The sequence below is a fragment of the Pteropus alecto genome, unplaced genomic scaffold (assembly GCF_000325575.1).
Source record: "Pteropus alecto unplaced genomic scaffold, ASM32557v1 scaffold251, whole genome shotgun sequence".
Classification (NCBI taxonomy): Eukaryota; Metazoa; Chordata; class Mammalia; order Chiroptera; family Pteropodidae; genus Pteropus; species Pteropus alecto.
Genome location: NW_006431048.1, coordinates 2,432,648 through 2,454,143, shown reverse-complemented (window position 1 = coordinate 2,454,143; position 21,496 = coordinate 2,432,648). Strand labels below are relative to the sequence as shown.

General features: G+C 37.8%; 1 protein-coding gene across 2 annotated transcripts in view; it reads right to left on the bottom strand.

Moving 5' to 3' along the window:
* Positions 1–7,875: 7,875 nt before the first annotated feature.
* Positions 7,876–21,496, bottom strand: part of PARP15 (poly(ADP-ribose) polymerase family member 15) — a 34,038-nt gene continuing 20,417 nt past the window's right edge. Inside the window, exons 8-13 of one of the 2 annotated variants that reach the window (XM_006905566.3) lie at positions 19,615–19,782; positions 16,871–17,077; positions 16,638–16,787; positions 12,862–12,995; positions 9,785–9,959; positions 7,876–9,427 (exon numbers count right to left, since the gene is read on the bottom strand). In XM_006905566.3, coding sequence (XP_006905628.1) covers positions 9,138–9,427; positions 9,785–9,959; positions 12,862–12,995; positions 16,638–16,787; positions 16,871–17,077; positions 19,615–19,782 — 1,124 coding nt within the window. In that variant the 3' untranslated portion in view covers positions 7,876–9,137. The remainder of the gene's footprint in view (positions 9,428–9,784; positions 9,960–12,861; positions 12,996–16,637; positions 16,788–16,870; positions 17,078–19,614; positions 19,783–21,496) is intronic. The other variant, XM_006905567.3, reaches the window with a different exon arrangement.

Sequence of the window (21,496 nt, the reverse complement as noted above, 5' to 3'; positions counted from 1 at the left end):
GGAGAAAGGTTTCTGTATTTTGCAGGCTTTATTTGATGAAAATCTGGTTGAGGAAACTGTACATATTGCCCTGAGGGATGTGTTGTATTTGAGGCATGTGGTCTCCTTGTTTTCCTACAGTGTGACTTCTTCTCTGAGGAGCCAGGAGTAAAGAGCATACAGAGCATCCTTTTGGGGTGGCATGCTTGTGTTCATACCATGGAGGGAGGGGAATAAACTGAAGTAACTGTCACTCACTATGTTCCCAGTCAGTGAGAGGCACCTGAGCCTCCTTTAATTGTGGACAGAGGCCACTCTTGGGGATGACACTGCCAGAGTTTGAGTAGGTTCAAATTACATGAACAGCCTCTCCCCTTCTGCAGAGGGGCAGTAGAAGTTCTCTCAAGGGCAAAAATGCACACTGAACCCAAGTTGAGACTTTTTTTGAGGGGTAGGGAGAGAAAATTAGTTTACTTATGGTTCTTAAATTTATAATCTCTTTTATATTTCCTCTTACTTTTTTGGTAGGTTTTTAGTTATGCCTTATCTGTAGTACACCCGCAGACCCTGACTTACTCTTCAAAATAATTGCTCTAATTTAGATTTCTACATCCTCAATACTTAACATTGTCAGACATCACATTTTCCCAAGCTGTTAGATGTGAAATAATACTTCATTATTGTTTTAATGATGTTGAGCATTTAAAAAATCTATTTATTGGCTATTCCAGTTTCCTCTTCTGTGAATTGCCTTTTCATGGTCTTCCCATATTTTTGTGCGGATTCTTGCTTTTTCTGTTGCTTCATAGAAGTTCTTTATATTTTCTCATTATATACATTCTTCCAAGGTTTTTTTTTTTTAACCTTATTTATTACTTTTTAAAACTATTATATAGAAGTTTAAAAGTTAAAGAGGTAGTGTTTGTTTTTAAATAGGTAATACATTTGTGAAATTCAAAATTCAAAAAGTATGAAGTGAAAAGTCTCCCTTGTACTCTGTCTAGGCATTTAGAGTTCTTGTTTTCAGAGAAAACAATTTAAAAATGCTATGATGTTGCAATAAATAACCTTGTGCATAGATCATGCCTCACTTTTATCTGTATGACAAGTTAGTAGCAGTGGGATTGCTGGGTCAAGAAAACATGCACTTGACTGATTTTCACTTGTCTTTGCACTTTCTGTATCATTGGGTTTTGTTCGTTTGTTTCTTTTTATAATAAGTATGTATCATTTTCATTAAAACAAAGGTCTCTTTTTCTAGAATGGTGCTGGTTTCATCAAACACATATCAAAGACAGAACTAAAATTTCTTTTCTGCTTTTGAAAAAATAAAAAGAAAGCATGCACTTGTAATGCTGATAGTTATTGCTTCTTGTATATTCTTCCAGAGATATTCTATGCATATCCAAACACATGTGCAAATATGGGAGAATTTCTCTTAATTCAACAGACTTGTATTTTCTCCTAAATTGTAGTCTACAATGATCAGAAAGCTCTTGCCATATTGATAATTAGAAATGAAATTCTGAAAGCATTTGCTCCATTGTCTTTAAGCTTCCAGTATTGATGTTGAGAAATCTAAAACCATTCTGATTCTTGATCCTTTGTGTTTTATTTTCTTTCCTCTAAAAATTTGTCCTCAGTATTTCTGAAATTTTCCCATGGTATACCTTGGGACTGGTCTATCTTTTCATATTGTACTGAGTGCTTAGTACAGACTTTCAATGTGGAAACTCATGTCCTTTAGTTTGGGGATGTTTTCTTGAATAATTTCATTGATGATTTCTTCTCTGCTTTCTGATCTCTGTTTCTGGAATTACTATTAATCCAACATTGGGCTGGTCTTCTGATTTTATCTTTGTCTTCTATTTTCCATTTTCGTGTGTTTTTACTCTACTTTCTGAGATTTCCTCAATTTTATTTTCTATCTTTTTTTTTCATTTCTGCTATTACACTTTTTAATTTCAGTACCCTTGTTTGTTTCTTAAATGTCTCTTATTTATATAGAATTTTCTTTTCAATAGGAGTTTTTTTTTTCTTTAAGATTTATATTCTGAGTTAGAGGTTTTCCTTGAGTGTCTGATAAAACTTCGTTGTCCTCAAGTGTCTAAAAAGCCATTGGAAGCCCTGAGGTAGCGAATGGAGTTAATCAACTTTGAGCTTCACTGTATATGCTTTGCTGGTCTGTATTGGGGAACCTCTGCTGTCAGTATCTTTAGGTAAAGTTTCCTCTTGACCTGGACAGGCCCAGAGTAAAAATTCTCAGTCTCTTGTTTGGAGAATAAAAGTCTGGCTACTCTGTTTTCGGAGCCAAATGGGAAAAGGGACTTTTGGAGGAAGGTCATCTGAAGATTTAGTATTTGGAATACATCTGGCCACTGACTCCTATTTTGCTATAGTATCCAAGACCTCACCTGTACCTATTTTAACTTTTATGAAGATAGCCTCCAGATTTCCACTGCAGTAGATGAGAGGCAGTCATCCTAGGCCAGGAGGATAGGTAAAGTATCTAGGGATTTAACTGTTCTTAAGTGGTTTTCATCCTATCCTTATTTAGCACCTGCCCTTCTTCACTGCTTCACTCTTAGCTCTAGAGGCACCCATATCATCAGTTCCTGAAACTTTTAAGGGGCAAGAAGGTTGGTTCTCAGCTTTTTCTCCACTTTCTAGCTTAAGGTTGAGCTCCTGTAGTCTTTATTACAGATTTGTTTTCTAGCTTCTATAATGTTTCTATAATGCTATCATCTCCTATTCTCCCTATTCTTAAGGACTTATGAATCCTTTTAAATTCCCTTACTGTGGTTTTCCTAGGGTTTGGAGAGAAAGCAAAATGAGATGCATATGTTTAATAGTAACACTGAACCCCAATTTTTAAAATGTTAATGTAGTCAAATGTATTTATCTTTGCCTCCACAGTTTATGCTATTTATGTATTGTCCTCCTATTTTTATTTTAAAGCTATAATATAACTTTTTCAATATAATTTTGGTATTTTCTTATTTAACCCTGGAAAGTGGCAAGGCAGGAATTAACATCCTAATTTTAAATATAAAAAACCAAGACTCTGAGAGTTTAAGTGATTCGTCTAAGTTTACCCAACCAGCATGTTAGTTCTGGGATCCAGACTAAAACCAGATCTACCAACGCTAGGTCAGTACTAAGTGATGCCACCTCTTGATAGTCTAAAACTAGTTTTGTTGCTTTCTTGTTTTTATTTCCAAAATTTTGGTATATTTACATCTTGAATTTTTATCATCTTTCAATATGATTTGCACACCAATTTTTTCTTATTAATGTGTTGGCCTTATATTAATTACTGATGAAAAAATAGTGGTGATTCAAAGTCCTTGGATTGTCTGGCAGCAAAGAACAATCCAAGAAAATGAATTGGTCTCACTTCTAATTATTTCTTGGCTGTGTGGCTTCCCAATTCTCTGGCCCTTACCTGTATAATATTAGTCTTTTGGGTCTTTGTACAATGTAATAAGAGAATGTGGTGGAAAGATGAACCCAAGGAAGGGAGGTTTTTTCCTTGAAGCCAAGAGCCCAAATGGCCCAAGTCTTCCACTCCAAAGCTCCTTTCTCTTGGATCCTATTATGGCCCCATGAGGCTTAAAAGCTGGAAGGGCCTCTCCCAAGGGAGAGCCAGCTCCATGCTCTTCTCATCTTCAAACCCTTCTTATTGTCCCATTTCCCTAGTAGGAAAGTGAAGAAGGATTGGAGAAAAGAGATTCAAAGAGTCAATCTAGAAGAAACACATGCCTTAGCACCTCGTCTCAATTGTGTGTCACTGGGGAAGCCACTTTTTCTTGGCTCATCCTAGTGTACTTTTCCTCTGGGACTGGAAACAGGGAAAACATTGAGTTTTGTAGCTAAAAGCATAGGTCACTCGATTTTTTAATTGAAATTCACTTTAAGTATATTTAAAAACTCGGCTCTTGGTGGACAATCTAAGGCAACAAAATAAAAAGTTGTTCTAATTCATGTAATTATTGTTCAATTTCTTCCTGCTTGAAGTAGCCTTTTCTTACTTTTAAAGTTTAAGTAATTTACAAGTGATAAAGACTAACTGGAACTTAAAGCAAACATAATAAGTCAAGAGGGTCTATGGGAAGAGTTGGGGCATATGGCAGTTCTCTCACTCTACATAATCACGAGAATCCTACAAGAACTCCATGTTTATAATAAAGCTTTATGATTCTAACTTACCCTTCTATTAACTTCCTTTTCCCTTATATAAATACCCCTCCATTTTGGCCAGAGTCTGCGTGTGGCTTGCCATGTGTGCATGCACTGGGCTGCAACCCTTTCTTTTCCCCAAATAAATCTCTTTTGATGGTGAAACACCTAGTCGATATTATTTTTCATTCGACACAAGTATATATCTTTCTTTGGCTTTTCATTCTTGAAGAGGGCCTTTTCTAGGCTGCGTTCTTTTTCCAATTCCAGGAAATTTTCTTCTCTCATATCCTTAATTTGTACTTTTCAGCTGCCTGTCTAATATGTTTACTCATAAATCTCTTTGTTTAGGACTTTGAATTTATATACTCTATTTTCGAAGTTAATTGTATCTTCTTGACTTATTGTGATAAGACTAAGTAGTACTCTTTTATTTTTCAATATGTCTGTTGATTTACTGCTTTGTGAATCTGTTCCAATTTTTCTTTTTTTTTCTGCTTCCAACTGTGTGGTGTGGACTTTGCTAAGAACTCTGATCAGTTTTCAGAGGCTCAACATCTAGTCCTGGCACTGCCACTAAGCAGCTAAATAAAAGAAAAGTGTGTCAATCAACCACTTTGGGCATCAATTTCCTCTCTGTGGAAGTGAGCTTATCTGAGAGGACTGCCGTGACAAGCAAATGAGATATTCTGTATTAAAATGTTCTGTTAACAATAGAAATACACAAATATAAAAGGTTACTGTATGATGTTTACAATTATGTTGAAAAAATTTTAAATCCTTTTTCTTTTATGTTATGAATCCTAGATTTCTGTTCTTCCTTGAATTATATTTGTAACCCTTAATGCGTTTTAGATTCTAATATTTCTTTGGAGATGGGGAAGCTCTTTTCATTTATACTGAAATATTTGGTTCTTTGTTGACCTTGAATTTGTTTATTTTATGTCGTGGATTTTGTTTTGGTGAGTATTGTCCTATGAAAGGCATTTCAGTGGAGTTAATATGAAAGAAACATCATCTTGCACTATACAATACAAAGGCCTACAGAGAAGCATATTCATTATTTTTTTTCTTTTTCGGTGGAAAGTTTGTTCTTGTATTATAAAAATCATTTCTAATTTATTCTATCTAGCTAAGTAAAATGTGAAGAAAGTGTTGTGAGGTGAAGGAGATGCCTGGTTTTGGTGTGAAGAAACAGAAACACACTGGGCAAATAAAGGGCAAGATTTGGATTGATGAGGTAGGGTTAGATTTTGTGGAAGTCAAAATTATTTCAATGTATCTTAGTTATAGAATTATAATTTTAGGTAACAAAGGGCTTTGGAGAAATAAATTACTGTGTTGAAAATGCTCTTCTTAACAAGATGAGGAAAAGAGAGTTAGAGAATATTTATATCCTGGTGACCACAAAATAATATAAACAAAGAAGGAGCTAGAGCAAAGATCTTTTAAAATTAAGTTATTCTTTCTGTGAGCTTAATTACAAGATTTCCTTCATATGTTTACTAATTAGTGTGGTAAAGACCAAGGTTCTTGTGAGACAATAGAAAATATATATTGGTCTCTGCCTGTGGTTTCTGGCACACAGCTAAAACCTGTCTAATTTTCTAAGTGATAATAGCACTAAGAGCATCTTTGTTCTAAAATTTGGTCTTTGACCTCAGTTCCTGACACAGAGTTTCTAAATAATTTGAAATTTCCTGGGTGTAGCAATGTCTTTGCTCTAATGTGGTGACTCTTGGTAGGCTCCTAGATGGAGGCCGGTCACCAGAAAGACCAAGCCATAATCAGAAGCTTGGAACTGTTGACCTTAAGCAAAAAGTCAGCTACATGTTCCTCCAACAAAAAGGGTTTATTTGGGGGTGAGGGGAGAATTGCAATCCAGAACATGAAGCCATGGCAAGTCATATGTAAGTTCACCAGCACGGATAAGGAGGAAGTTCTTTTATAGATGGGAAAAGGACATTAAGAGGTCTTCGCCATTGATGTAAGCATGAAAGCGCCTCTTATAGGTCCTCCCTATTCCAATCTGGTTGAAGTTATCTATTTATTTTTTTTAATAGAACTTTCAGCCCCATTGTCTATTCTCCAGAAAGGGAAGAGGGGCTGAAATTGAGTTAATTATTGATCATGCCTATGTGATAAAGCCTCCATAAAAATCCCAAAGGTATAAGGTTCAGGGGATTTCCTAGTTGGTCAACACATGATAGTGCTGGGAGAGTAGCTTGCTCTGAGCAAGCATGGAAGCTTCACGTCCCTTCCCACACACCTTGCCCTATGTAAATTTTCATCTGTATCCTTTATCATATCCTTTCATAATAAACCAGTAAATGTAAGTACGTGTTTCCTTGAGTTCTGTTTCCTTGAGCCATTCTAGCAAGTTATTAAACCCAAGGAAGGGGTTGTGGAAACCTGTTGGTCCAAAGTACAGGTAACAACCTGGGACTTATGATTAGTACCTGGTGTGTGTGTGTGTGTGTGTGTGTGTGTGTGTGTCGTGGGGGTGGGGGCAGTCTGGTGAAACTGAGCTCTTAATCTGTGGGATCTGACACTATCTCCAGACAGTGAGTATAAAAATTGAATTAATTGTGGGACACCCAGCTGCTGTCACAGAAAATAGCTTAGTGTGGGGAAAACCCCACACATCTGGTGTCTGAATTGTAGATGAAAGAAAAAAACAAAAATGTTTCCCCTGATTAATCTAACCAGAATGTGTTTCCTCGTTCTTCCACAAGTCAGGGAAAGGACTGGAAGGGTAAAAAGGAATGAGAAGGAGAAAAATGTTAAAAGAAATAAACAGAAGATATATGAGCTTTCAAAGCCCTCTGTGAAAGCAGAGTCCAGAATGGTAGCATACGGTCTTCGATCACTCAGGTATCATCAACCCGAACTGTGGAAATCCATAGAGAAGAAACCATTTTCTTAAGTAAACAGCAAAGTTTGAGAAGACTTCTGATTTAATTCACTTGAAACAGTGGGTTCTTTGGAGAGAAGTGAAGACCATTCTGGTCATATGGATAGAGAATGCCAAGCCAGCTGGGAAGGAGATGAACTTAAAAGACGAAAAGACATGATTTAGTCTTAGACTGATAGAAGGTAGCATTTATAACTATGTGATTATCAATTGGTTTATATTTTGTTCTTCAAGGAACCATTACAACTTTAATAATATGGGTGTATTATACTCACGACTTCTGTGTTGAAGTAGTATAGCCTAATAAACTGGGGAGTCCCTGAGGAACAGCATCAGAGTATACAGAAGAGAGCAGTTTACATTGTAAGTAAGAGCTTCCCTACCCTAAGGGAAAGGAGTTGTTCCATGTTCTAGCCTAGCTCATTAGAATTCTACCCTGGGACTGGGAACCAAGGCTCAGGTGGTAACAGAGTATTATTTAACATTGCATTGTTCTCTAGGACTATATTTACCTCAAGAAATTCAGGGAGTGGTGTCTCATTAAAGATAGATTATGGTCTTTGAGTCTCATCTTCCAACCATACATTTATATAGAAATATAAGTACCCTATTTTGGCATGACATATATGTAAAAATATACATTGAAATACAATTAAAATGGTGTACAAGGTATTTAACAACATGGGGAAAATGACAGATATATTGCAAAAAAATATGGATTCTTAAACTATAAGCAAATATGACACTTAAAACTTTATTATTATATATGCATAAAAAGAAAAACATATAATGAATAACTCAGCCATTAAGATTGTTTACAGAAAAAAATTATTAACATAAGACAAATACTTGTAATGTTAAATGAAAAATGTAGAGTGTTGTATAATTAGTAATCAAATAAAGTGTGATTTTAATTAAATTAAGTGAAGAAACTAGAAGGCAGTACACGAGAACACTGACAATGGTTTCCTGGGGGTCTTGCAGTTATTGATGATGGAGTTTGGTAAGAGAGAATTCTTTTTTCATATATTTCTGTACTCTTGTGCAAGTGCTTTATTTACGATTATGTAAACACTTTTAAATGTCTGCAACTCTTAAAATGTAATGTTTCAGGCTAAAGAAGCTCCTAAATATTTTAGGAATTTACCTAACTGTAATATAAAGAATAAATCTGAACAGCTACCATCTGTAAAAAAAATTAGATATGTTCTGTGTCAGTGTAGGCAGGACAGTAATCAGCCGTTAATAGACATAAAAGAACAGATTTCAACTCAGTGTAAACAAGAGTTTTCTCATACTTAGAGCCATCCCACAATGGAACGAGTTCCCTCATGACGCTGAGTGCTGGAAGTGGTCAAGAAGAGGGAAGAGAGCTTTTTGCCCTAGGGGTGAGGGGTTGTTGGGGGAGAAAGATGAGGAGACAGTGGGACTAGACGATCTCTAGCAGCCTTTTCACTGCTAACATTTTATCAATTTATCATTCATTCACTCATTCATAAGGCCTCCCAAATGGTTCCCAGTGATCCTTGCCTACTAGTGTCTCTGCCTTATTTAATTCCCTCTCACATTGGATAAGCTGATTCATGTAACCAGTAGGACATTGTGGAAAGGATGGAGTATGACTTCAGAGGCTAGGTCATAAAAGACATTATGGCTTCTGCCTTCTCTTTCCTGAATTGTTCATTGTGGCGTAAGCCAGATGCCATGTCATGAGGACGCTAAAGCAGCCTGTTGCGAGGCCTATACAGAGAGGAACCGAGGACTTCTGGTTCCTCTTCTTTCTTTTCCAATAGAAAAAAGAAGTGTGTTCTTTGTTCTCCTATGGATTTGATATCTATAGTTGCAGCTATAATTGTGTCATTTACATTTCTCAGCTCTACCCATCCATATGCTCAGAAGAAAGTTATAAGAAAGCTACAAATTGCAATAAAGCATTTTGAAAGGATTTTGTTTTAGCATTTCAGCACCTACCAGAGATTTTTATCTGTGTAAACAAGCCAAAGGCAAAGGCAAAAATTCCATGACTAAATCACCTCTTAGAGATTTTTTTAAAAACTCTATTTTTTTAACATCTGAAAGTTATGAGATATTCTGGGTAAGCTTGATTATCAAAGAATACCACAAATAGCTTTGGATGTTGTATATCATCTGTGACAGAGTCAAACAGATCTGTGTGATCGTAAGGGTTCTTTGATGGAGGGGTAATTAATCCTTCACGTCCAAGTGTGTAGAGTCCTGTAAGTACTCGTACGACATAAATATGCTTCCTCCCGTTGCTGTCTGGTCTGGAGTATTTATCATTAGCAGAAAAACTGGCATCAACAGCAAAATAGGTTCCTTTTCCATATGCCACAGCTGTGAAGAGAACAACAAAAGCCTAAGAACACAAAATTATCAGAGTAAATAGAACCATGCCCAACCTGACAATAATATATATAAATATATAAATAAATAAATAAACAAATATATATATATATATATATATATTTTAATGTGGTTCTTAGAAACCAAAGACACTTTTTGTCATTTAAAAAATTCACTCAATCTGCCCTCAGAAGGTTGCCAGTCTCTTTCGGGTGAAACACAATGAGCTTTATCCTGATAGTGACGAGATTGCTGCTATCTGTGGTTCTATGCTGCTAGGGTATGAATAGTTGACACTGGAAATACCATTCATTTCGTTCTGATTAGTCAGATTATGTGCTTCATTACCGTTCTTCCCAGCATGACTGCGGTTAAAGCCATGCTGATTAACGTGTGGCACTGAGTTTGCATCTGTCCCGTGGAAGAGGATTCTCTCATTATCTGTAAGGCCATTCTTGATGTCCATTTGCTTTTTCTTTATCTGGTAGCTCTGCCAGAGAAATTCATTCTGTATCCTCTCAATCTGCAAATGACAAAAAGCAACACACTTTGGAAATGACCTTAGAGTTCACTCAGTATAGTGTTTGTAAGCAATATAGAGAAGGAAAAGAAAATAAACAGCAAATTCAGAGAGTAAGTAGTGACAGGAGTATAATTCTGAGATGGTCCAAATTAAATTACAATGGGCTGGAGAGTGAGAGAAAGAAACAGAACAGTTAGCCAGTTAACAGCTGGAGTGGGCAAGGAGGGGGAAGCAGGGCGCAGCTAACAAGACCGCTCACATTCTTGAGTATATGTTGAATCTTTGAATTAACTTCCAAGTGGCTATTTCTGAAATTATCTAAAAGAGAGAATAGCCAGGCACCATCAAATCCCAGGAGCCTCTGCTTCTTGTTTGCAGATGAACTTTCCAGACTGTTGCCCACAACCAATCCCAAAGAGCAAACACTTCTTCCCTAGGACTCTGCACTTATCCTGGAACTAGCCCCGCTTCCCCTTCTCCCAACTCTTTTATGTATAGTCAATGTCAATTCTTTCAGAACACTTCCATCTTCCTCCTCTCTAATCGATGTATAAAAAATGTTCGCCAACTTCAGGATGGCAGACCTTTTGCCTTTTCACCTGGCACTGCTGCTGGTGGTTGGAACTTCATGCCCCAGGACCTGGTCTTTTTTTCTTGCTAGCAATGGCCCAATAAACACTTTCTTTTAAAAGATTTCGGCCGTGGAAGTTAAAATATTGCTTAACAGTAGCTTTCTGCCTTTAGAAAAAGGATAGCTACAAGTATCTAGGCTTTGTAATAGTGCTTAATTTATTTATATAACAGAACTTATCATTTATGTAAAATTGTTTACCTATATCATACATTCCCTGGAATTCCTAGAGATATACTGCCATTCAAATTTCTACTAAAAAATTTGTTAATTACTTAATAATTATTTCCTTAACTCCATCTGATCTCCATATCCATCCCAATAATAGTTCCTTCTGCATTGCTCCAATTACCATCTCAAATCACCTCATAATTGTCTAATCTAATAATTATTTCTTTCCAGAAACATCAACAGCATTTCAAACCATGAACCAGCCCCTCCTTGAAATTTTGTCCTTCTTTAACTTTTTTCAGAAAATCATTCTCTGTTGGTTCTCATTTCTTCTAGAAAATGAATTTAACATACATTCAACAATCATCTATTAAATATCTAATATAAATCAAGCACTGTGTTGCGTCTCTATCCTCAAGAAACTTTCAGTCTAGTGGAGGAGAGAGGCAAGAAAATAAATCACTACCCCTCAGAGTGATAAGGGATGGGTTAAGAGAATGGACATGTAGTATGAAAGCATAAGAAAGGGGTCCAGATGATCTATGTCTAAGGAGAGAGCAGAAAATCTCAGTGAACAATGTTCTAGAAACAATGGCAGAAGAGAGGCTGAAGATGAATGGAGTAGATATCTGCAGCAGATGTCAAAGAGAAGTCAAGTAATAAAAGCAGGAGGGAAAGTTATTTTGCTGAGAGTGACGGAGGCCTCAAGGAGAGTGATGAAGGTTTGGAATGGGGATCGCATGATGGAGTTGACTGGAGGAAGCAAGGAAGGGTTCCAGGCATCTGGAGGGTCCAGCTGAGGTTGGGGGCCATGAATCAGTAATGATTTTATCTAGGAACAGTAGGAGAGAGGGTAGGTTATGGAATTAATCCAAAGCTTGGGTTCTTCAGATGGATATGATAGAAGAATACAAGCCAAGAACATTGCAGATATTGGGTAAACATAATGGAAGCAAGGTTCTAGTACTCTCAACAGTACTAACATCACAAAGTATCTCCTTTAAATTCTGTCCTTTATCCAGGGTCTCTCTTTTCTGATTCTCCTTCTTTCTCAGGAATTTTCATTCATTCAATTAAATTCCTTCAATAGTATTGTGTCCTATAATATGCTAGGTACTGGGAATGCAGAGATGAGTAAGATGTGACTCTTCTCTTATGAAGTCCACTGTCAAATGGGGGAGTCAAGCATGTGAAAGGTGATCAAAGCACAATTTCATAAGTGCTATCATGCACAGTTTTATGGAAGCATCAGCTTGATTTTAAATTATTAGGATGGCACACCCTGCTCTGATATGCACAGTATGATAAGGACCTTCAAATAAACTCCTATACTTTACTGGCTAATACTTTTATGCAGCATACTGAACATCGTGGGATCTCTGAACACCCATTCCACTTCATCCTCATTGTGCAGCAATTCCTGGTTTGGGTGAGGCTGGCCCCACCTATAGTTCTAAGATGGATCCTAATTGGGTTAAATGAGTCAGGGTAATCTCATGATGGCAGCACACAATGATGGGATCCAATAACCCAGGTCCAAGCCAATCAGCGTATGGAACACCCTTGACACAGACTGGGCAGAGTGATCCACTCAAAACAAAGTCTGGGACTCTTATCTAGTGGTTGTGGGACAGGACACAGTGTTTCTTCCACAGGATGTGAATGGGGGATGCTGAGACCCCTTCATCGCCACCAGCAACCATCCTATAATCACAAAGGGAGTCGAGCCTTCAGATGAAACTGACACTGTGGACAGCAAATCCAGAGAAACTGAATCCATGACATAGGTAAGTCACTGGATCGAACTGCTCCAAACACCATCCTACTTTTGGACTTTTCATTAATTTATAATAAATTTCTTTTTAAAATCAGTTTTAGTGGGTTCGTGAATTGTTAGTGAAAATGTCTAAACATATACATGTGGCTTTTGGGAATCTTCTTCAATACTGCTAATGAATGAATCAAGATTTGAAGTCTATAGATCTCGAGTGAGTCTAATTAAAATATAGTAAGGTACACAGGAAGAGTGATATATAAAAAGATGGCTTCCATGTTAATTCTTCAATATTTAAAAGAAGTAAAATTTAAATGCAATATTACCTTCTCTATTCTGTAAGAATGACAAGTCTGAAAGAACTTGTCCTTCACCATGTTATATTCTGACTGTCCAGGTTGTAGCTGGATCACACAGGTCAGCCGCTGATTCATGTCAGTCCAGTTTTCAGGAATATCATCTGGAAAGTTAGCATTTGGTAAAAACATGACATCCATTTCAAGGAACCTCTAAACATTAAGGCATTTTCTATGCACTTTTTTCTCATTCATCTAATCTTGGTCTTCAGGGTGACTGAGGGGAATAAAGCTACATATTTTACAGTTGCTTATTTTGTTACTCTCAATTTGGTAAACACAGATGAAATGAATGGTTCTGACACTAATACAAGTTAATTAATGGTCTACCTAAATCTAAAATATTTAGATAAACTTAGATTCACTGTAGCTTAAAATTATAATTTTCCCAGAAAGTTCTATGGAATTAGTTCCATGAGAAATGGATAAGTAAACATGAAATCTCATTTACTGATGTTTTCACTTTCATCAGTCTTATTTAGTGTGGTTCTTTATTATTTTTCTTTTGAAACATGATTACCCTGCTAAAGGTATTTAAAGCACATTGTTCTGTATCCCATCTTCCACACTAAATAAACATTATATAAAGAAAATAATGGTAGTGCTAAGTGAATGCTTTTGTATAAAGTGGTGATGTTCAAAGTTTTCCTTTGCTTTCCAATGGCTTTCAGAAACTTCTAACACATTGGGGCTACACGTCAACTTGTTGAGATGGCATGACTGGTAGAAATGTGAACAGATTCTATTAGAGAAGAAAATGGCACAAAAAGGCACAATACCCTAGATAAAAACCAAAGGATTTTTCCTTACAAACAAAGCCACAATTTACTTATTTCCAATGAAAGATATACCTGGCCCGAGAGAGGGAACCAGGGCTCTTACTCCCTTCTTGTTTAGCAAGGCCATTCGGGGAACAGAGTTTTGGTGACAAAGGGAAGCATCTAATCCCAATATGGAAGGTCTTTTCGAATTCCATTCTCAAAGAGTTTTTCTGGAGAAGTTTCCCATGATAGATATGTAGTTTCTACAAATTAAGTTATTTTCTTTCCCCCACATCCGTCCCTTCCAGATCTTTTGGCCTAATCATTTCTAGTCCTAGGCCTCAGAGTCCTCGTGGACCTGCTACTTTCTTTTCTCTGAATGCGGCAAGCAAGACTGGGAAGTAAGCGAAGTATTTTCTTGGACCTTGTCTTCCTTTCACGCTATAAGGTTGCAGAGCAGAAAACTACCAGCACTTGGAGTCAGAAGACCAGATTAGCCTCAACCTGTAACCAGGAAATGATAAGAGCTGCATTCTTTATTACCTCTTGGGATTGTTACAAGTTTAAAATATAATAAGGGGTGTGAAAGCACTTTGGAAAATGCTATTTATAAATATTTAGTTATTATTCTTAAAAAATGATTAAGCTTGATTTTTTTAAGCTTGATTATTCTTAAAAAATGATTAAGCTTGAATACATCCCAGAGGTATTTGTACTTAAAAAGGGAGTAAAGTGTCAAGCCAAGGGTATTTTTCTGAAAGAAAGACTTTTTAAAATTACACCCTTAAGCCACACCAACTTGTGCTACCTCCTTTACATATGGACAAAAGGTGACCCTGGCTAGACAATTTAAGGACAAGAAAATTGAGTCCTAGGAAAACTGGGTACTCAAGTATCTGATGTTACATGGAAGGCCACCATTAAAGTAAGGAACAGAGTCGCATCCTATTGTTGTGCAGCCCAGCGCTTCATAAAAACTAACGTGATATCCACCTTTCTTTAAGTATTGGCCAGGCACTTTCCTGAGCCCTTTTCCTATAAATTTTTTTTTAAAAGGGAAGTGTCACTCTCTTTTCCCATTCCTGATGCTCAGATTAAAGGCCCTCCTGCCACCTCTCCTTGTGCACCCTACCCCAACCCCCTCTTCTCACGTGGTGTTGGGATTAAACCCCGGGAATTTTGGCTCTGTCTTCAGTCTTCATCTTTCTTACTCTCCATGGATAATTAAATCCACATTCAATGGCTTCAACTCCCACCTACTTACATGACTCTCAAATCTATATCTCTGATATCTGATATGTTTTTGAGTTGGTGCTCAAAACATGCTCTCTGACTCAATAAACAGCTTTAACATACATTGGAAAAGTAATTGTGTATCACTTGCTCAAATGAAACTCAAAGTTATCTTCTTTAAGTTCTCTTTTAAAGAAGTCCATGTGATAAATTCTTACTAAAATTGAAGTTTATCTTTCCAACAACTTCCTTTTATCTGACATTTCATCTGTATTGTTCCTTTTATCTAATAAAGATCATGTAAGGCAGTTTTGTTGTTTTTGCCTCAAGTGCCATATGGTCACTTTTTGTTTACTTCTCTCTTTAACTTTCCTGTTTTATTATTCAAATTTCATAAGTCAATTTAAATTCTTGATGAATCAGTTTAACTTCATTTTTTACTTTACTAACAATGACTTACAGCTCTTATAGTTATATAAAAATTTTCCTCTTTACTTTTTGTTCACAGGTAAGGTAGGTAGCAGTTTGGTGTGGCTTAAGGGTGTGATTTAAACGTCTTTCTTTCAGAAAAATGCCTTTGGCTTTACACTTTACTCTTTTTTTTTAAGTACAAAGGGGGAAAATATTGATTTATATCTCCCTAGATACCACAGTAGATATGTGTTATTTTCAATTGTCTAGCATCCTTTTCCCCTTCTTCTGGTAAGAGCAGCCTGAATTTCCTTTGGGGGATAACCCTTCCCTGTTGCTTCAGATAGTGATCTCCTCCAGTTCAAATACAGAGCATGTGACTCTGGCTTGGCCAATTAGTGTAATTCTAGTTCCCTGGCTGCAAAGATAACCATAACTGGTCCAATCAGAAGGAATCTCAGGCCTTAAAATGGCACTTCTGTTTCCAGGCATCAGGCTCCTGGTAAGTGATATCACCAATGGATGCGCCTTTTCCTGTTGGACTAATTTACCATACAAGGATATGAACCTGAAGTTGAGAGCAGCCATCTTTCACTATATGAAGCCTAATAATAAAGACAACACAGCTGAGAAGAGAATGAGAGGTAAAGAAAGTCAGGATCTAGATGATATCACATGAGCACCTGCATCAAACTGGGCCTGAAGCCAAATGCGTCTGGACTTTATAGTCATGTGAGTCAAGGAAATCCATTTTTTGCTTAAGCTAGTATAAATTAGTTTTTCTATTATTTGCTACTGTAAGAGCCTTAACAGTTCCAACTATCATTTTTTTTTATTTATTTTGTATGTGTGTGTGTGGAGCTCCTACATATACTGTGTGTTGTAGCACATTGAGGAGAATAGTTGTCAGAAAATAAGTGTAGGGAGAAATGCAATTCGTGTAGGCAGACAACAATTCTCAGTTGAGGAAGGCTGATGGTGACAGGTATGCCTCTTAACTAGTAAAACTCACAGTGCTTTCTGCGTAAGTGCTCAAAATAGGTAAAAAGGGCAACTTCAAGAGGAGGCTGCATTTCTAGTCACAAAATAGGGGAAAGCCAGACCACAGGAGCAGGTCTGCTCATGATGTAGTACAACCAGATGACTCTGGCCATTCTTTTCATACATCTGTTTCTGTTCTCAGGCTAACTTCTCTAGAGGTGGATTATCAATAAACCAGTATTGATCGGCTAGTTCATAGCTACGAGGGGCATTGAGGTTCAATATCGACCAGTAAGGGGGAAAAAATGAGATTATTGGCTAGGATTTTCAAAGCCTATTTCTCTCTTTCTTCTTTCTCACCTCTTCTATCCTCTTCCTGTTCATCTGCTATTCTTGTTTCTTGAGCGTAATTTTGTCCCTCAGAAGAATAATCAGTTGACAGGAGATTGTGTTCCACAGTTCTTGTACTTATCCCATGCATTATAGGAGGTTGTTTGTAAAGTCCTGAAACTGATAGAAACAGTGAGCATTCATATCTAAACATTTTCTAAGCGATATTAGAGAGAATCATGATTTTTTAAAGGACGTCTTACAAGCAGTCTCGGAGAACATACATTGGAGAATAGGTGACATGGAGATTTCTCTTTTCTTCATGATGTCGCAGAAAGCATTTAGCAGTTCAGATGCAAGGACGACGACTTTAACTTTTTGTAATGATGGGGTAGAATGTTTCTGTGCAAAGTCTACAATAGCATTGATTATGTCATCAGCAACTCTGGTTGGGTTTTTTCCAGCATTTCCTGAAAAAATATATTTTTTAAGTGACAAATAGAAGTTTCATCTGGCGTTGGTCATGTGACCAGATTTGGCAAATGCAGTTCTTAGTACTGAGAAAGAGTTAAGTAGCACCTGACATTCAGTCACTGATCTGGCACTCACAGCTGGGTCTTGGTGTTCTCCAGTTGACCACAGATAATTTCACAGAACATCATCAAATGAAATCACTCTGTGACTGTGATGAATTAAGCCAAAAACAAGACCACTGTATAATCATGTCTGACCACAGACAAAAACATGTAAATGGCCAAACCACAAACCACGAAAATGGCCAAACACCCCTCATCTCGACTAATATGAATGATTGCTGCTTTATTACCAATCACAGCTTCAGCCACACTCTTATCTCCTTCCAAATAAGATGCCAAGGGTAGAATTATATCTGCTTCCTAAAAGCATTCAACCCAGAGCAAAGCCCCACTTACTTGAGACTGCCACGAAATCACCTAACACAAGCTCGGATAAGTCTTTTCTAAGAATCTCTTTCTGAGATGCTGCATAGTTTTGCATAGTGCGTGCTCCAGTGATCTTTCACTGAAGGGCATTGAAAGTGTAGAGAAAAGAACATGTGATTTGGATGAAGGCCTGGGTTTATGTCCTGGCTTTCCACTGATGAGCTGTGTGATCTTGGGTAACTCATTTGATACCTCTTATGTTAGTTTTGCTGCGGTTGCCATACAAAGTGCCCTGGACTGGTGGCGTGAGCAACAGAAATGCATTTTCTTAAAATTCTGGAGACTAATAAGTCTGATCAAGGTGTTGGAAAGATTAGTTTTTTCTGAGGCTTCTCTCCTAAGCTTGTAGATGGCCATCTTCTCTCTGTCCTCACATGGTTTTCCCTCTGTACCTATCAGTGTCCTAATCTCCTTTTCTAATAAGGACACCAGTTATATTGGATTAGGGACCATTCCAATGACTTCATTTTAACTTAATTACCTCTTTAAAGGCTCTATATCCAAATACAGGCACATTCTGAGGTACTGGAAGTTAAGATTTCAACATATGAATTTTGTTGGAAGGGACACAACTCAGCCTACAACACTGCTAAACTTCAGTTTACTCAGCTATAAAGTTTGAGTGATAACAGTTGATAACTGAGAAAAGAATGTGGTAGCTAAGAATATAGTAATTAAGAGCATAGTGTAATATAAAAAAAGTGATAGTTGAAATGCACAGGCTGGGCTGTTGGCTTTAAATGTAGTTACGTTAATCACTGGCTATATCACCTTGTGCTTTAATACCTCAGGTTCTTATCTGCAAAATGGGTAAACAAACAGTCAGGAGTGGGTCCACGTTTTGCAGGGCTTGAAATTTATACATCTCAGAAAAAGATTACAAAATTAAAAATATAAAATTATGTATTAAAGTGAATATTTAGAATTAGAAATCACCACAAAGTATAAGTTTTAAAATGTTGAAAATCATTCCCAAGTCAACGTTCCTAAGGCGTGTTCAAAAAAATGCTTGCAGCCACTCCAACACCCAGTGCCAGCAGAAGTCTGAGTAGTGAAAGTAGGAAGCAGCAGTGGCCTTAACCCATGGTGGTTAAAATATCTTACTTTCAAAGTTTTACTAAATCATAGAACTTTGTGAGGGCATTACCAGGGCCCCTTTTAGGGCTTTTCAAAAAGCCTGTGCAATTGGGTGTGAATGAATCAGGGAGTGGGTTATTAACATCACCTTAAATTAAGAGCGAATTATTGTCTGATATAATAGAGATGACGAGGAAAGTGTTTCTAGAAACTGTGAGCAAAATGAACCTAAGTTCGTTGCTTAAGGATAATGACTGCATCTTACTTATGATTTTACATCCAGTACCTTGCACAGGGCCTGGGTAACTGCATTTCAATCTAATAAATACATCAATGAGGAGTCAGTTGGGAGATACTACAGTAAACCAGATGGGGGAGGTCTTAAGGGTTTGGAAACTAAAAGGAAGGCTGAAACTGAAAAAGCCCCTGGAAGAAGATTTACTAGGACCTGCTAACTCTGGGAGTCTAGGGGCACAAAGAAGCAATGATAGCAGGATGGCTGGGAGCACCACGGCACCGCCGAAGGAGGAAACTAGAAAACAAGACAACTCAAAAGAGGTGGCTATTTCCAGGGGATGGTGATGAACTTGGATTGTTATATAATTAGGTTTCTAGTAACAGGGAAATCTCCCAGAAGAGATTCTGGAGAAGGCTAGAAATACTTATTCGGGAGTCAGTATGGAAATGGTAATTCATATAATGAGAGCAAATGAATCCCCAAAGGGGGAAAAAAATGAAGAGTGAGAAAACCATGAAGTTAAGGGCCAAACATGGAAAGATACTTAGGGAACCTAATAGAAAGAAAAGGATGAATGAAAAAGGCCCAGGCCCCATGAATGGCCCTCAGGGTCTGACATGTTGCCCACTCTCTCTGATTTACCACACTACTGCTGCATGGACTCAGCCTTGAGTTCATTAAGAGTGAGACTGTCTAAATGAAGCTGGACAAGTGACAAGAGGCTGCAAACCTGTTCCAATGGCGGGAAGGGAAACAGAAGTGTATTTCCTCTGTTCACACTCTTCTAGAACACAGCAAACCGTTTCTTTGACATCGTTTTCCCCAAGAACATGAATTATTATCTTGCACATTAAGCATCCACCTTGTGTAATTATATAATCTCTGTGAGGCTGTGTAGCTGCAAAAAAAAAAAAAAAAGAGAAGAAAAGGAAACAGAGCACATTACTTACGGGAAGCAATGCTGATTATGAGAAATGAAAATAGCTGACATCAGAAAAAGCTGTGAAAATTCCTGACAAATGAGCCTCCCTCTGTCTAATGGGTTTCACTCCCTGGGACTGTGACAGGCTCATTTTCTTTACAATCTGGATTCTGTAACTCAACAACTACATTGTTGAACATTTTGAGCGTTTTTTAAAAGCACTCTACCTGTGTTAATCCTCTCAATCCTCGAAACAAGCCTATAACACAGGTACTGGTTTCTCCATTTCATAGATTAAACAGAGGCACAGAAATGTAAGGTCAGCCGCCCAAGACTGTCCAGGATTTGAACCCAAGCACTCAGTGTCCAGAGTTCTTAATTTCCATTCTACTGTCCAGAAGAGCAATTTATCTGGTCATTCAGCTGGATTAATTTTTCAAGTAGGTGAAAGCAACATATTCTGTGGTGTGAAGGTGTGAAAGGATATAAACTGACCCCATCTCCCCCCATCTTGAGAGCTCTTAAGCGCATGGAAATTACCAAGGCTTGTTTTTAGTCACTGACCTTTTCGTACCCTGGGTAAGGTGGGCTTCCAGCAAATCAGGGGAGGAGGAGAGTAGGTCCCTACCCACCCCATCCTCCCCTCCCAGGCAGCTTCCTTAGGCTTTTCCAGCTTGTCCAACCCAGCCAACTTCATTCTCTGTTTCTGCTTTCTGGCACATAAATCCCTGCTAAAGTCCTCTTTTTGGTGACCAGTATTACCTTCCTCTGATCTCTCTCCAGGAATTCATTGGCTCCAGAGGAAATATCTTAATCAGAGGAAAGCTATTAAGGTGGGAGTTTTAGCCACGATAGCAGGTCAGTTGTGGAAATGTATTGTCAAATGTGGGGCCGTATGACTTTCTCAAATCATACTCATAGCTGACTGCCTACTGTATCCTGCAAGGTTGAGTCCTGGTTTTGAAGGATAAATAGTTTGATTACTCTTACAGGTTCCCCACTGTGATATAATTAAAAATAAATATTTTACTCCTGGTTCCTGCTCAGAGTTCCTGGAACCTTTTGGATCCCCTGAGAGATGAGTATCTTTTATATACTAATGAATAACTCCTGGGGGTGGGGGGGAGGTTATGGGGCTATGGCTTCAGAATGGGGGCTGGTCTCCGGAAAGACCGAGGCATCATTCGAGGGTTGGAACTCTTAGCCCCATCCCCTGACCTCTAGGGAGAGGAAGGGGCTAGAGATTGAGCTCATTCACAAATCTGATGATTTAATCAATCACGCCTACATAATGAAACTTCCACAAAACTGCCTAAACAACAGGATTCGAGAATGTCCTGGTTGGTAAACACATCTAGGTGCTGGTAGGGTGGCATGCCTGGAAAGTGCATGGAAGCTCTATTCCTCTTCCCCCATACCCTGCCCTATACATCTGTTGGAATAAACTTCTAGGCCCACTCCCGCCTGGGGTGATACATCAGCAAACTGAAGTTTCAAACCAAACTTTCATTTTCCGGTAAATGCTCCACTTGACCAGAAACACAGTATGTCCAGTCAGCCAATTCCCAAACACCAAGTGAACTCTGGGCTCCATACTTATCTCTTGTTCTTTGATCTTTCTAAATAAAGTCAGATATGCAACCCCAGACAATCCAATCACTCTCTGTTTCCATGTTGCTACTTCTAACCA